The 14773-nt window shown below is 40.2% G+C and overlaps 1 protein-coding gene across 1 annotated transcript in view; it reads left to right on the top strand.

The window, feature by feature from the left end:
• Positions 1-13452, top strand: part of LOC133054992 (zinc finger protein 418-like) — a 32845-nt gene extending 19393 nt beyond the window's left edge. Inside the window, exon 3 of the mRNA XM_061140442.1 lies at positions 8534-13452. Within this exon, the coding sequence (XP_060996425.1) occupies positions 8534-11358 (2825 nt within the window). The 3' untranslated portion in view covers positions 11359-13452. The remainder of the gene's footprint in view (positions 1-8533) is intronic.
• Positions 13453-14773: the final 1321 nt, after the last annotated feature.

Below are 14773 nucleotides of genomic sequence, written 5' to 3'. Positions count from 1 at the left end.
ACAAAACATATATGATAATGCCTTTCTGAATGTACAGTTATTACAAAAAAGAAATATGTGAAACCTTTTCTAATAATCTGCCCTCTTCCACTAGTATGGGAACTTTAGCTAAACAATTAGCTGATCAATTATCTGGGCTAGACCCACATGGATGGTTTCAAAGCCTTACTCATAACATTGGGTCTAGAACTATAATTTTGGTGATTGTCTTAACAATTATATTTGTTGTCTACCGTTGGCTTCATGCAAAGATTGTCAAAACTGAACAAACTCTGATGGTCAGAACTCTTCTTACAAATATTATAAATAAATAACGGGGAATTGTCAGGGAATGTTTGACAGGAGGATTCCTACGTGCTGTCTCTCATGAGTCCTTTGTCCCTCTTCAAGCGGAACAGCACCCTGCTCCCAGGGACTGTGAGGCAGGCTTGGGTCTCCTTTAGTAAACATTCTCTTTAGGACAAAACTGCTTAGTCTCATTCCCCTTTCTTGAGATATGGATTGTCTCCTGACCTTGTGACTAACATTACCCCTTGTTCCCTTGGTAACGGTTGCTGTACGTTTGGTTTTCTGATCTCTATCATTCCCGAAAGAAGTTTCTTGTACCACAGCATATATATACTCATAGAAAAATCATTAAAGCACCTTTGCTCCATCAGAGCTTAGGTCCCCAGGTCTTTTTTTGTCTCTCTCTCTCTTTCTCTCTTTTACTTTCTTATTTTCGACTCCATACCACCAAGTTCCGGTCCATTAAAGGACCCCAACAGGATTGAACCCGTATCTCCTGTAATTGGTAGGCGGATTCTTAACCACTGGACCACCAGGGAAGTTCCTTTGCTCACTTTTTAAACAGATTGTTCTTTTCCTGTTGAATTGTACAGTACCTTATGTTATTGAGTACTTTAGATATTAAAATATAAATTTCACCAATGAAATCTATCTGATCTAATGGCCTATTTTTGTTGTTGAAGATTACTGATTCAAATTCCTTATTGGTATTGGTCTATTAAATTTTTCTATTTATGGTTAAGAATTGATAGGTTGTATGTTTCTAGAAATATATCTGTTTCTTCTAGGTTATCTAATCTGTTGGTATGTAACAGCTCCTAGTAATCTTTTATGATTCTTTTGTTCTGTTTTATTTCTCTGTTAATTTATATGAGATAAAGTCTAGACAAAGGTTTGTCAATTTGATTTATCTTTTTATTTATTTATGTTTGGCTCTGCTGGGTCTTTGTTGCAGCGAGGGCTTTTCTCTAGTAGTGGAGAGTAAGGACTACACCCTAGTTGAGGTGCTTGGGCTTCTCATTGTGGTGGCTTATCTTGTGGAGCACAGGCTCTAGGGCACAAGGTCTTTAGTAGTTGTAGCACGTGGGCTTAGCTGTTGCAAGGCATGTGGGATCTACCTGGATCAGAGATTGAACCCATGTCTCCTGCATTGACAGGTAAATTCTTTACCACTAAGCCACTAGAGAAGCCCCTATCTTTAAACAAAACCAGCTTAGTGTTGTTAATCTTTTTATTATATTTATAGTTTCTATTTCATTTATTTCTGCTCTGATTTTTTTTTTTTTTTTTTTTTTAATTTGGCCATGCTGTGCAGCATGTGGGAACCTTAGCCTTAATTCCCCTTCCAGGAAAGGAACCTGCACACCCTGCGTTGGAAGCATGAAATCTTAACCATTGCATCTGTAAGAAATTCCCCTTTGCTATCTTCGTTTCATTTGTTTTGATAACTTTAGTCTTAGTTTTCTTTTTCTAGTTCCTGGAGGTGTAAAGTTTGGTTATTTATTTGAGATCTTTCTTTTTTCTTAATGGTGGCATTTATTGCTCTAAACTTTTCTCTTAAAACTGCCTTTGCACGTTTCATATGTTTTGTTTATATTTTTGTTTTTTTTTAAGGTATGTTTCATTTTCCTTTTGATTTTTCCTTTTACTGATTGATTGGCCAGGAGCATATTGTTTAATGTTCATGTATCTGAATTTTGAAGCTTTCCTCCTATTGCCGGTTTCTAGTGTTATCCATTGTATTAGGAAAAGTTAATTCATATGGTTTCAGTCTTCTGATATTTGTTGTGACTTGTTTGATGTAATATATAATCTATCCTAGAGAATATTCTATATGTACTTGAGAAGAGAGTGTATTCTGCTACAATAGGATGGAATGTTCTATACACATCTGTTACATCCATTTGGACTGAAGTATTCAATTCAAATAACTTTCTATTTGGATATCCACCTATGTTGAAGGGGGGATATTGCAGTTCCCTGTAAATATCCTGTGGCTGACACTTCCCTGGTGGCCCAGTGGTTAAGATTCTATGCTTCCATTGCAGGGAGCACAGTTCAGTCCCTTGTTGGAGAACTAGGATCCTGCCTGCCATGCAGCATCCCGCCCCTTCCCCCCCACTCCAATTTTCTCTTCCTGTCTTTTCTGCCTTCAGATCTGGTCATATTTGCTTAATTTTTAAGGTATGATGTGTAAGGTATGATGTGTGTGTGTGTGGTTATAATTATTACATTCATGACTAACTCCTTTATTATTATATAATGACCTTTGTCTCTTGTGACGTTTTTTGATTTAAAGTCTGTTTTGTCTCAGTTAAGTATAGCTTACCCTCTTCTCCTGATTTCCATTTGTGTGGAGTATCTCTTTCAATTTCTTCACCTTCAGGTTGTGTGTGTCCTTAAAGCTGAAGTTACTCTGTTGGAGGCAGCATAGCGTTGAGTCTTTTTTTTTTTTGTTCAACCACTTTACATCATTTGATTGGACCTACTGTTGTCACCTTATTATTGCCCCCCTATTTTGCAGATTTTTTCTTCCTTTCTTGCTGTCTTCATGATTTTCTGTGGGAATGTACTTTTAAAAATACATATTTATTTATTTAGCTGTGTTGGGTCTTAGTTGCAGCATGCAGGATATTCATTGTATTGGGCAGGATATTTTGTTGTGGTGCACAGCTAGTTGCAGTGCATGGGCTCTGTAGTTGTGGTGCATGGATTTAGTTGCTCCGAGGCATACAAGATCTTAGTTCTTTGACCAGGGATCAAACCTGCATCGCTTGCATTGCAAGGCAGATTATTAACCACCTGGGAAGACCCTGTGGTAAGATACTTTTATTCCTTTCTCCTGTCTTTTGTGTCTATTGGTTTTTGACTTGTGGTTACCATAGGCTTATATAAAACATCTTATAACGTTCTGTTTTATGCTGATAATACTGTAAATTCAATCCTGTACAAAATGTCCACTCTTATACTTCCCCAACACGTACATTTTGTTTTTGATGTCACATTTACTTCATTTTCTATTGTATATTGTGTAACCATCAACAAGTTATTGTTGGTATAGTTGCTTTTAATACTCTTACTATCTTTAATAATTGAGTTGAGTGATTAAGGCAGTTTTACAGTATTAGAGTGTTCTGAATTTGACTATATACTTATTTTTACCAGTGTGTTTTATGTTTTAATATGTTTTCATATTACTGTTAGCATATCTTTATTCAGCTTGAAGAAGACTTTGTTAGACTTCCTCATTTCTTATAGGGTTAGGTCAAGTGGTGATGAACTTCCTCAATTTTCATTTGTCTAAGAAAGTCTTCCTTATTACTGAAGAATAGCATTGCTGGTAAAATATTCTTGGTTTGCAGTGCCCCCATCCCTTCCCCCTTGGCATTTAGAACATATCTCACTGTCACTGTATGCAGTGTTTTAGCTAAGAAAACCACTTGTATCTTTAGGGGGGTTCCCTTGAGTGATGACTTTCTGTTTTCTTGCAACTTTCAAAATAATTTGTCATCACTTTGAGTTTTATATTAATGTGTCTTGGTGCAATCCTCTGTGGAGTGAATCTGTTTGGGGACTTGCAAGCCTCATGTACCTGAATGTCCATTTCTTTTCCCAGATTTGGAAAGTTTTCATTCATTATTTCTTTTAATAAAGTTTCTGACCCTTCCTCACGCTCTCTTCCTTCTAGGGCTACCATTATGCAAATATTATTTTGTTTCACAGTGTCCCATAATTCATGTAGACTTTTTTCTTTACTCTTTTTAGTCATTTTATCTTTTTTTCTCCTTTGACTAGATAATTTCAAAGATCTACTTTCCATTTCATATTCATTGTTTTGATTGATCAAATTAGCTATTAATGCTCTACATTTCATTCATCATACTCTTCACTGTAATTTGACTTTTTTTCATATTTTTCTGAATCTCAGTTTAAAGCCTTATTTTACTTGTATATCATTTTCTTTATTTTGTTGAATTGTCTGTCTGTGTTTTCTGGTAGCTTACTGAGCTTCATTAAAACAATTATTGTGAGACTTAGAGAATGAACTTATGGTTCCTGGGTGGGGGAAATGGGGGCAAAGGGATAGTTACGGAGTTTGCGATCTACCTGTATACAATGCTATATTTAAAATGGATAACCAACAAGGACCTATTGTAGAGCACAGGGAACTTTTCTCAGTGTTACGTGGCAGCCTGAATGAGAGGGAGCTAAGGGAAGAATAGATACATGTATATGAATGGCTGAGTCCCTTTGCTCTCCACCTGAAACTGTCACAACATTGTTAATCACCTATACTTTATACTCCAATATAAAATAAAAAATTAAAAAATTATTGTGAGAGACTTCCCTGGCAGGCCAGTAGTTACGACTCTGGGCTTTCAGTGCTGGGGGCACAGGTTCCATCCTTGCTTGGGGAACTAAAAGCCTGCATGCCTTGTGGCCTGGTCAGATTATACTACAAAGCTGCAGTCATCAAGATGGTATGGTACAGGCACAAAAACAGAAATATAGACCAATGGAACAAGGTAGAAAGCCCAGAAGTAAACCCATGCACTTATGGGTACCTTAATTTTGACAAAGGAGGCACAAATATACAATGGGGCAGAGACAGTCTCTTCAATAAGTAGTGCTGGGAAAACTGGACAGCTACATGTGAAAGAATGAAAGTAGAACACTTTCTAACACCATACACAAAGATAAACTCAAAATGGATTAAAGACCTAAATGTAAGACCAGAAAATATAAAACTTAGAGGAAAACATAAACTCAATAACATAAATCAAAGCAAGATCCTCTATGACCCACCTCCTAGAATAATGGAAGTAAAAACAAAAGTAAGCAAGTGGGACCTAATTAAACTTGAAAGCTTTTGCACAGGAAAGGAGACTATAAACAAGGTGAAAAGACAGTCCTCAGAGTGGGAGAAAATAATAGCAAATGAAACAACTGATAAAGGATTAATTTCTAAAATATGTAGGCAGGTCATACAATTCAATGCCAGAAAAACAACCCAATCAAAAAGTAGGAAAAAGACCTAACAGACATTTCTCCAAAGAGGACATTCAGATGGCTAACAAACACATGAAAAGATGCTCAACATCACTCATTATCAGAGAAATGCAAATCAGAACTACAGTGAGATATCACCTCACACCAGTCAGAATGGCCATCATCAAAAAGTCTACAAACAGTAAATGCTGGAGAGGGTGTGGAGAAAAGGGAACCCTCTTGCACTGGGAATGTAAATTGATACAGCCACTATGGAAGATGGTATGGAGATTTCTTAAAAAACTAGGAATAAAACCACCATATGACCCAGCAATCCCACTCCTAGGCATATACCCTGAGGAAACTAAAATTGAAAAAGACACATGTACCCCAATGTTCATGCAGCACTACTTATAATAGCTAGAACATGGAAGCAGTCTAGATGTCCATCAACAAATGAATGGATAAAGAAGTTGTGGTACATATACACAATAGACTATTACCCAGACATAAAAAAGAATGCATTTGAGTCAGTTCTGAGGTGAATGAACCTAGAGCCTATTATACAGAGTGAGGTAAGTCAGAAAGAGAAAGATAAATATTGTGTACTAACATATATATATGGAATCTAGAAAGATGGTACTGAAGAATTTATTTTCAGGGCAGCAGTGGAGAAACAGACATAGAATACAGACTTATGGACACGGGGAGAGGGGAGGAGAGGGTAAGATGCATTGAGAAAGTAACATGGAAACTTACATTCCCATATGTAAAATAGGTAGCCAATGGGAATTTTCTGTATGTCTCGAGGAACTCAGACAGGGGCTCTGTATCAACCTAGAGGGGTGGGATGGGGAGGGAGGTGGGAGGGGGAAGGTTCAAGAGCCAGGGACATATGTATACCTATGGCTTATTCATGTTGACAGAAAACAACAAAACTCTGTAAAGCAGTTACCCTTTAATTAAAATATAAATTTTTCAAAAGTTAAAAAAAATAATTATTATAATTTTTTTTTTTGACAGCTTGTAGATCTCCCATTTCTTTGGGGCAACTGATTATTGTTCCTTCGGGGGTGTCATGTTTCCTCGATTATTGTGTTTGTGTTTCCTGAAGCCTTATGTTGATAGTACCTTTCATGGAGCAGTCATTTCTTTCAGGCTTTACGTAAGGTTTTGGTGGGCAAGATACTCACCTCTGTGTGGGTGTGAGTGTGCTAGCTTGATGGACAGTGGCTGCTGCACCCACAACAAGGCCCAGCGGCTTTGTTTGCAGCTCTGTCATCTGAGGTCAGTGTCAGCACAGACTGCAGGGTCCTCAGTAGCTAAAGCCGGGGGTGTCCACAGAAGTAGAGAAGACTGCTAGGGCTCTCTTGATTTCTTTCTCCCATGGGAAATGTTTTGACTTAGGGGGTCCCTCTTAATGCAGAGTTTGGCTCTTGGAGGTGGAATGCTTCATAGGGGTGATGGCATGGGTGTCTGATGTGTGGATTCTGTGGAGCAGATATAGATCTGAACTCTAGGATGTGAATAGATGGAAGGCAGTAGCACTTTTAGGGTCCCAGACACTGAATAGTCTGTCTCAGTGTTGACCGCTTTGTGAGATGCAGTGGCACAATGAGCGGTGGTGGAGCCTTGACCAGAGTGTGGGTATACACAGAGAGACAGTGTCTCTGGGGTCTGAGGAACTAGCACACCCACAGTGGCCATGAATCTGGCACCTGAGGCATTCAGACATTCGGGTGACAGACGTGGAGTCAGGTTATAGAATATGAACATCTGTGGTTCAGGTGGGGCTCAAGGGTTTAGAGTGTGTGCAGGATTTATGGGGATGGCAGCTGTGGCTCTGAAATAGAGCAATATCTACTTGGGACAGGGATGATTCACAATACTATTCTCTTGCAGGTGCCTCATGGTGGTGGCTATTAGTTACCTTAGTGTGAGAACTTCCAGTGCCCGCTGCAGAGCAGGCAGCTGAGGTTCACACCTGTAAACACTTGCCTTCCTCTGCTCTGCAAACTGTGGGGTCTCCAAGTGTGGCAGGGCCTGTTGAGGCTCTCTAAGGTAAAAGCTACTGGGATCCTTTGCAGTGCAGGCCATTGGGAATGTGACAGCAGCCATCATTTGGCTGATGCACTTAGTTCCCACCCTTCATCTTATTTCCTGTCCATCTCCATGTGTCTGTTAAGGTAATATCTTTGGTGATCGTTTTCGTGTTGTTTTTTCAATTCCAATTTCAATTTGTTGCTGCAGTATCTTAATTGGATTCCTGAGTCTTCCAAGGGCAACTTTGGTTTGCTTTTGTGTATTTTTTTGTTGTTGGCGAAGGCTCGTGTCCTCTGCTGTTTTGCTGACATCACTCTCCTGGATCTTTTTTCTGCATCTGTTATGTGCTGAGTTGCTTTGCGACGGTACAAGCTATTCATCTGTCCTGTTTTTCTGTTAGGATTTTTATCCTGCATGTCCTATGTAGTTGCTTAACTAATGCTTATAGATGTCCCAGGATTGACATGACTCCAGTCATGGTGAGGTGGGCTCAGAGGGGGCCTGGTCCTGGTGAATGGCTGCTGAGAAGAGTATGACATCAGACTGTGTTCAGATCATAGCAGGAACCTGTCTTTGTTCAACCAGGGTTTAGGTGCCATTTCCAGTGCATGGCCATACTACTTCTATCTTTTCTTTTCCACTGTTAACACTTGACTGACTTGTCAGTTATACTGCTTGTTATTCCTACTGTGACTTTAGCCCAAGGATAATCTGGACTGATTATTTGGACTCCACATCTCTGGTCTTCACTCCTCTCTGGACTCCACATCTCTCCCATTTCTCTCATTACCTTTTCTGTAGTACTCACCAACATTGATTGTGCTATGATATGTTCGCATTTCCCTGAATTGATTTTGAATAGCAGCTGATATGTTGCTGTGGGGTTTTAATGAGCTTAGATAACCTTTTCTACCCAGTGTCAGCAGAAAAGTCCTACAGGAAGCCACTGGAAGAGAAGTAAGTCATAGACCCTTCCTCTCTTCTTGTGTCCTACCCTGTTTTTGTTTTTTCTCCTGATGAGGTCTCCACTATTGTGTGACCTTGACACTCAGTAATACACAACAGTTGGCTGTTCTTCCGGCTGAATTCCAACTCCTGTATCTTGAAAAGCATCTCATAGACTCATACCTGGATGAGATAGGTACACATTAGTGATGAGCTGGACCCTTCTCTATAGTCAATATGTACTTGACCTGCATTTCTTTCTGTTCAGGTTGCTGCTGTGGAACAGAGAATGCAGAGGCACCTTCTGAACAGATCACTTCTCTAGGAGTGTCACAGGCTAGGACTCCAAAGGCAGCTTTGTCTTCCCAGAAGATGCACCCCTGTGAGACTTGTGGTGCAGTCTTGAAAAAAGTTTTCCACTTGGCTGACCACCAGGAAACACAACACACCCAGAAACTGTTGAGGTGTGGAGCATGTGTAAAACAGTTTTGTTTTAGTGCAAATTTTCAGCAGCACCAGGAGTGGCACATGGGAGAGAAAATCCTCAGAAGTAGTGTGGATGAGGCCAAGTTTTTCAAGAGCTGCAGATTCCTTGTGTTACAGAAGCCATTTACCTGCAGGGAGTTTGAAAAGGACTTCCCAACCATTGTGGGACACCTACAGCAACAGACCACTCATACTGTGGAGAAGCCAAACACAGGCACCCAATGTGAGTCAACTTTACAGAGCAGAAGTCATCACACCTCAGGAGAATGCAAGAAAGCCCTCAGCCCCAAACACACACTTGTTCAGGATCAGAGTGTCCATACTGGAATACCTTGTTTTGTGTGCAGTGAATGTGGGAAAGCATTCAGGTACAAATCCTCATTTGTTGTGCACCAGAGAGTGCACGCTGGAAAAAACCTTCATATGTGTGGTGAATGTGGGAAATCCTTTAAACGAAGTTCAATTCTCTATAAACATCGAAGAATTCATACTGGGGCAAAGCAATACAAGTGCAGCAAATGTGGGAAATCCTTAAGTCACAAATCTGTCCTCATTTCTCCCCACCCATGGTGCAATGGAGAAAAGAGTTATATGTGCAGTGAATGTTCGAAAACTTTTAGCCATAGGTCAGTATTCATTCCACACAGGAGAGTTCAAACTGGAGAACGGCCTTATAAATGTAGTGACTGTGTGAAATCTTTTACTTCAGTGTCTGCACTCTGTTATCATCAGAGATCCCACACTGGAGAACGACCTTACATATGCAGTGATTGTGGGAAATCTTTTATCTCTAGCTCTGACCTCCGTTATCATCAGAGAGTTCATTCTGGAGAAAGGCCTCATGAGTGCAGTGAATGTGGGAAATCTTTTATCACTCGTACTGCTCTCCGTTATCATCACAGAGTTCACACTGGAGAAAGGCCTTATGAGTGTAGTGAATGTGGGAAATCTTTTACCCGAAAAAATAACCTAATTATACATGTAAGAGTTCATTCAGGAGAAAGGCCTTATGAATGTAGTGAATGTGGGAAATCTTTTACTTTTAGCTCTAGCCTTCGTTATCATCACAGAGTCCACACTGGAGAAAGACCATATGAGTGCACTGAATGTGGGAAATCTTTTAACAATAGGTGGACGCTCATTCGACACCGGAGAATTCACACAGGAGAAAAGCCTTATGTGTGCAATAAATGTGGGAAATCTTTTTCCTGTAGCTCCACCCTACAGTATCATGAGCGAGGTCACCTTGGGGAAAGGCCTTACGGGTGTGATGAATGTGGGAGATCTTTTACTACTAGCTCTGCCCTCCGTTATCATCAGAGAATTCACACAGGAGAACGGCCTTATGAGTGCAATGAATGTGGGAAATCTTTTATCTCTAAGTCTGACCTCCATTATCATCAGAGGGTTCATTCTGGAGAAAGGCCTTATGAGTGTAGTGAATGTGGGAAGTCCTTTATCCGAAGGAATAACCTGCTTTTACACCAGAGAGTTCACACAGGAGAAAGGCCTTACAAGTGTAGTGAATGCGGGAAATCTTTTAACAATAGATGGACACTTATTCAACACCAGAGAGTTCATACAGGAGAGAAGCCTTATGTGTGCAGTGAATGTGGGAAATCTTTTACCTCCAGCTCCACGCTATGTTATCATCAGAGAGTTCATGCAGGAAAAAGGCCTTATGAGTGCAGTGAATGTGGGAAATCTTTTACCTCTAGTTCTACCCTCCGTTATCATCAGAGAGTTCACACAGGAGAAAGACCTTATGCGTGCAGTGAGTGTGGGAAATCTTTTACTTTTAGTGCCAGCCTCCGTTATCATCACAGAGTGCACACTGGAGAAAGGCCTTATGAGTGCAATGAATGTGGGAAATCCTTTAAGGATAGATCACAATTCAATAAACACCGGAGAGCTCACACTGGAGAAAGACCTTATGAGTGTGGTGAATGTGGGAAATCTTTTAGCCAAAAATCTTCCCTCTCAACACACCAGAAAATTCATAATAGAGAACGGTCTTATGAGTGTAGTGCATGTGGGAAATCTTTCACCTCTATCTCTGGCCTTGGTTATCATCAGAGAGTTCACAGGGGAGAAAAGCCTTATCAGTGCAACGAATGTGGGAAGTCCTTTACCAATAGCTCTATACTGATTCGACACCAGAGAGTTCACACAGGAGAGAGACCTTATGTGTGCAGTGAATGTGGAAAATCTTTTACTAGTAGTGCCACCCTTTCTTATCATCAGAGAGTTCATGCAGGCAAAAGGCCTTATGAATGCAGCAAATGTGGGAAATCTTTTACCTCCAGTTCTACCCTTCGTTATCATCAGAGAGTTCATGCAGGAGATAGGCCTTATGAGTGCAGTGAATGTGGGAAATCTTTTATCTCTAGCTCCAAACTCCGTTACCATCAGAGAGTTCACACAGGAGAAAGGCCTTATGTGTGCAGTGAATGTGGGAAATCCTTTAGAGACAGTTCCCAGTTTAGTCAACACCGGAGAGGTCACACTGGGGAAAGGCCTTATGAGTGTAGAGAATGTGGGAAATTTTTTATGCGAAAATCTACCCTTTCTCAACATCAGAGAGTTCACACTAGAGAAAGGCCTTAGATGTTTAGGGGATGTGCAGTTATCTTGTTCAATGTAAGGATACCAAAGAGAACTGAGGATTCATCTATCTGAATTAGCTCCCAGACATCTGCATATGCACAAAGGAAAGATTGCTCATGATTTTCAGTTATGTGGGAAATGTGTGGCTATGTTGTAGGCTCTAACCTTTCCAGGGTTCTTCCCACATATATGTCACTCCCATCTCTGTGGCCAAAGCCACTTCACATCTAGCACTTGGCAGGTTCACCCCGTGTAGTCAGGGAGACTTACTTAATGTTTCCGCCCATGTTTTAGCCAAGTTAGGAGTCACTTGAGGCCTACAGTGCCAACTTTCACTCCTCCCTGACTATCTTGGAAATGGACCTGGTCAGGGTCAGCCCAGAAACTATCAGAAGTTCAACTTGCAGAGAATAGCAGCAGGGATGTGTTGATCGCATTTGATACTAGTAATAAGGTTTTCCAGCTTCCAAATGATGAATTCTTGCTGCAGGTTGCTTTGGCTCATACAATAATTGAGACTGTCTAAGCTCTTAAGTCCTCTTTCATCTTGGACGTTGTATTTACTGTGCAGGTAGTTCACAGATTTGTGCTGTGTAAGCATAAAGGGGAGAACAGTTTTTAGGGGTCTCAAAATTTCTGTTTGAGGGGGGCTGGTATGTTGACAATAGCTTGCCAGTTATGACCAGGTCTGCCTTGTAGCCTCAGATTTCTGGGAAAGATTGCAGGGATTTCTGGTTTTCACTTGAAACCTGGAGACTTTGTTTTAGAAGTCTCCCAGGTGACACTGAGAAACAGGCAGATGTGAGAATCTCAAGTCCTTCTGAGCATAGCATTTTTTTTTTTTTTCCTTTCTAAACAGATATTCCAGGGTGTTTCAGCACTGTGGAGGGAAATCTTCCCCAGGTCTTCAGAGAAACATGTTCCCTGATTAGTATAACTGGTTGTAATACCACTGGGTCCATAACTGGTGCAGAAATACTGATTTGTAGGGAGAGGAGGACTGCAGTCAACTAGTGTAATGTGCTGCTTCTAAATGTGCATACACAACTGTCCATGTAAAAGTGATAGTCTCTCTGTATTGTTCATCTCAAGGCCATTACCACATGGACTGGAAGAAAATAAAAAGAGGGTCTAGTCCCTGGCTGTGGCTCTTGTGACCGAGACAGCATTCCTGTTGACTTTCAGTGGAAATGTTCTCTATTACTCACCATATTTGTTGCCACTGATGCAAGTTTGACTACCACCCTCGCCCCCCGCCCCCCCCCCCCCCAGGCATAAAGAGAGAGATGATGGAGTATATGGTTGCCATACTTCTCTGTCAAAAACACTGGGGCATAGAGATCCTTAAATTGAGCTATTTTTTAAAAGCTTTACTAATGTATAATATCTGGCTTCCCCAATGGCTCAATGGGTAAAGAATTTGCATGCAAAAAAAAAAAAAAAAAAGATATAATGCAGGAGACACAGGAGACCAGGGTTTGATCTCTGGGTTGGGAAGATCCCCTGGAGAAGGAAATGGCAACCCACTAGACTATTCTTGCCTGGAAAATTCCATGGACAGAGGAACCCCGTGGGGTACAGTATGGGTCACAAAGGGTTAGATATGACTGAGCTACTAACACACACACACACACACACACACACACACAGTATAATTTACATTTGCTAAACTGAGTGCATTTAAAGTACAATTTGACAAGTTTTGACATAGGTGTGAACCTCTGAGACTATCACTATAGTCCTGATAGTGACCATATCTGTCATTATGTATTCACCTCATTTGTTCTATAATCTTTTTGCCTTTCTCACCTTTCCAAGTAGCCACTGATTTACTTTCCTTAAAATAGATACCTTGCATTTTCTTGAATTGATATTATTGGAATCATATGCTATTTACCATATTTTCCTTTCTTTTATATATTGTAATTACTTTGAGATTCATCAGTGATGTATAGTGCTTTTTGTTTTTTGACTGACAAAAATATGACATATTTTTCAATATGCGATGGTTAGTTTATCCATTCTGTTTATGAGTATTTGACTTGTTTCTAGAATTTGACTTCTGAAAATAAAGCTAGTATAAAAATTGTGTTAGATCTTTGTATGAATATGTGTTTATCTTTTGTCAGTAACTTAGAATGCAGTGTATGAGCCACAGCTGCAGTGGGTTTTTATTGCCGGCCAAATGCTTAGTTGCCCTGCCACATGTGGGATCTTAGTTCGGGCTTTAACCCCAACCCCTGCATTGGGAGGAGGATTTTTAAATACTGCACCACCAGGGAAGTCCCACAACAGTTTTACTTTTGAAGAAGCTAACATTGTGATCTAAAAATGATTGTGCCTTTTGCATCTTACCAGCAATATATTGAGAATTCCACTTCGCCCATATTCTGAATACTTGGTTTATCGATTGCTTTAATTTTAGCTTTTTTTTTTTTTTTTTTTTTTAGAGGTGTATCACTTTTTGTTTTAATTGAGTTTCTGTAAGGATTCATGATGAGCAGTTTTTCAGATGTCCATTTCCTAGCTATGTATCTTTGTTAAAATGTCTGCTTAAATCTTTTTCTTTGTTGGCCTTTGGCTGTTTTCCTTTAACAAATAGGACAACAAAACCACAAAGATGTATGTTGGAATTTCACTCATCTTTTAATATTGTGAGTGATTTGCTTTATGGAGTAACTTTTCAATACTGGCAGAATTTTCTAACCTGAAAAGTTGTTTTTTTTTTTTTTTTTTTTCAGTGTTCACAGTGCAGTGGATGCTTAGACATATGCTTTCAAATTTTACCTGCACTGTTAACATATTTTCTATCACATTCTTGAGTTTAGTCACTTAAGAATACAATAAAGCCTTTCTTTATAATGCTTGCGCTTTTTCTTGGTTCTATCACCATAGAAATTGGTGAATTAGAGATGGGGACAAGGTTTCATCAAGATGGACTGGTCTTTACTTTGAGTCCCAAAGCCTGGTTGGGAGGGAATGGAGGTCAATGGTCAGACTCCTCAAGTCCTCATCCAGGCTACCTGAGTTTAAATTTTGTATCCCTGATCAATTCAAGGACCCACAGGCAAACACTCTTCCCCAAGCCCTTTTCCTTTTATGTAAAATGGAGATTAGGAGCTGCCCTGCCTCTGATCCACTGAAAGATGTGAAGAGGGGAGCTGTCGATTCCCATGCAGCTCCTTCTACAGGTGAGATCCTGGTGCCAGGAAACTTTAGTTCTCCCTGATATCCTCAGACTCCTCTATCCCTGGGTGCATGCATGTCAGAAATAAATGGGGCTTCCCACAATTCTTGATCTGGGTCAGCCCGCAGGGACTTGTCTGCATCGAGGAGGGGGCTGCTGGTTAGTGAGGTCTCAGTGTGGATTTGCCAGTGGGAAGTAATCTGGGAAACTTGCTAAAGCTTCCTGAGC

The sequence above is a fragment of the Dama dama genome, chromosome 4, assembly GCF_033118175.1.
Source record: "Dama dama isolate Ldn47 chromosome 4, ASM3311817v1, whole genome shotgun sequence".
Classification (NCBI taxonomy): domain Eukaryota; kingdom Metazoa; phylum Chordata; class Mammalia; order Artiodactyla; family Cervidae; genus Dama; species Dama dama.
This window is presented reverse-complemented; position numbering and strand designations above follow the sequence as displayed.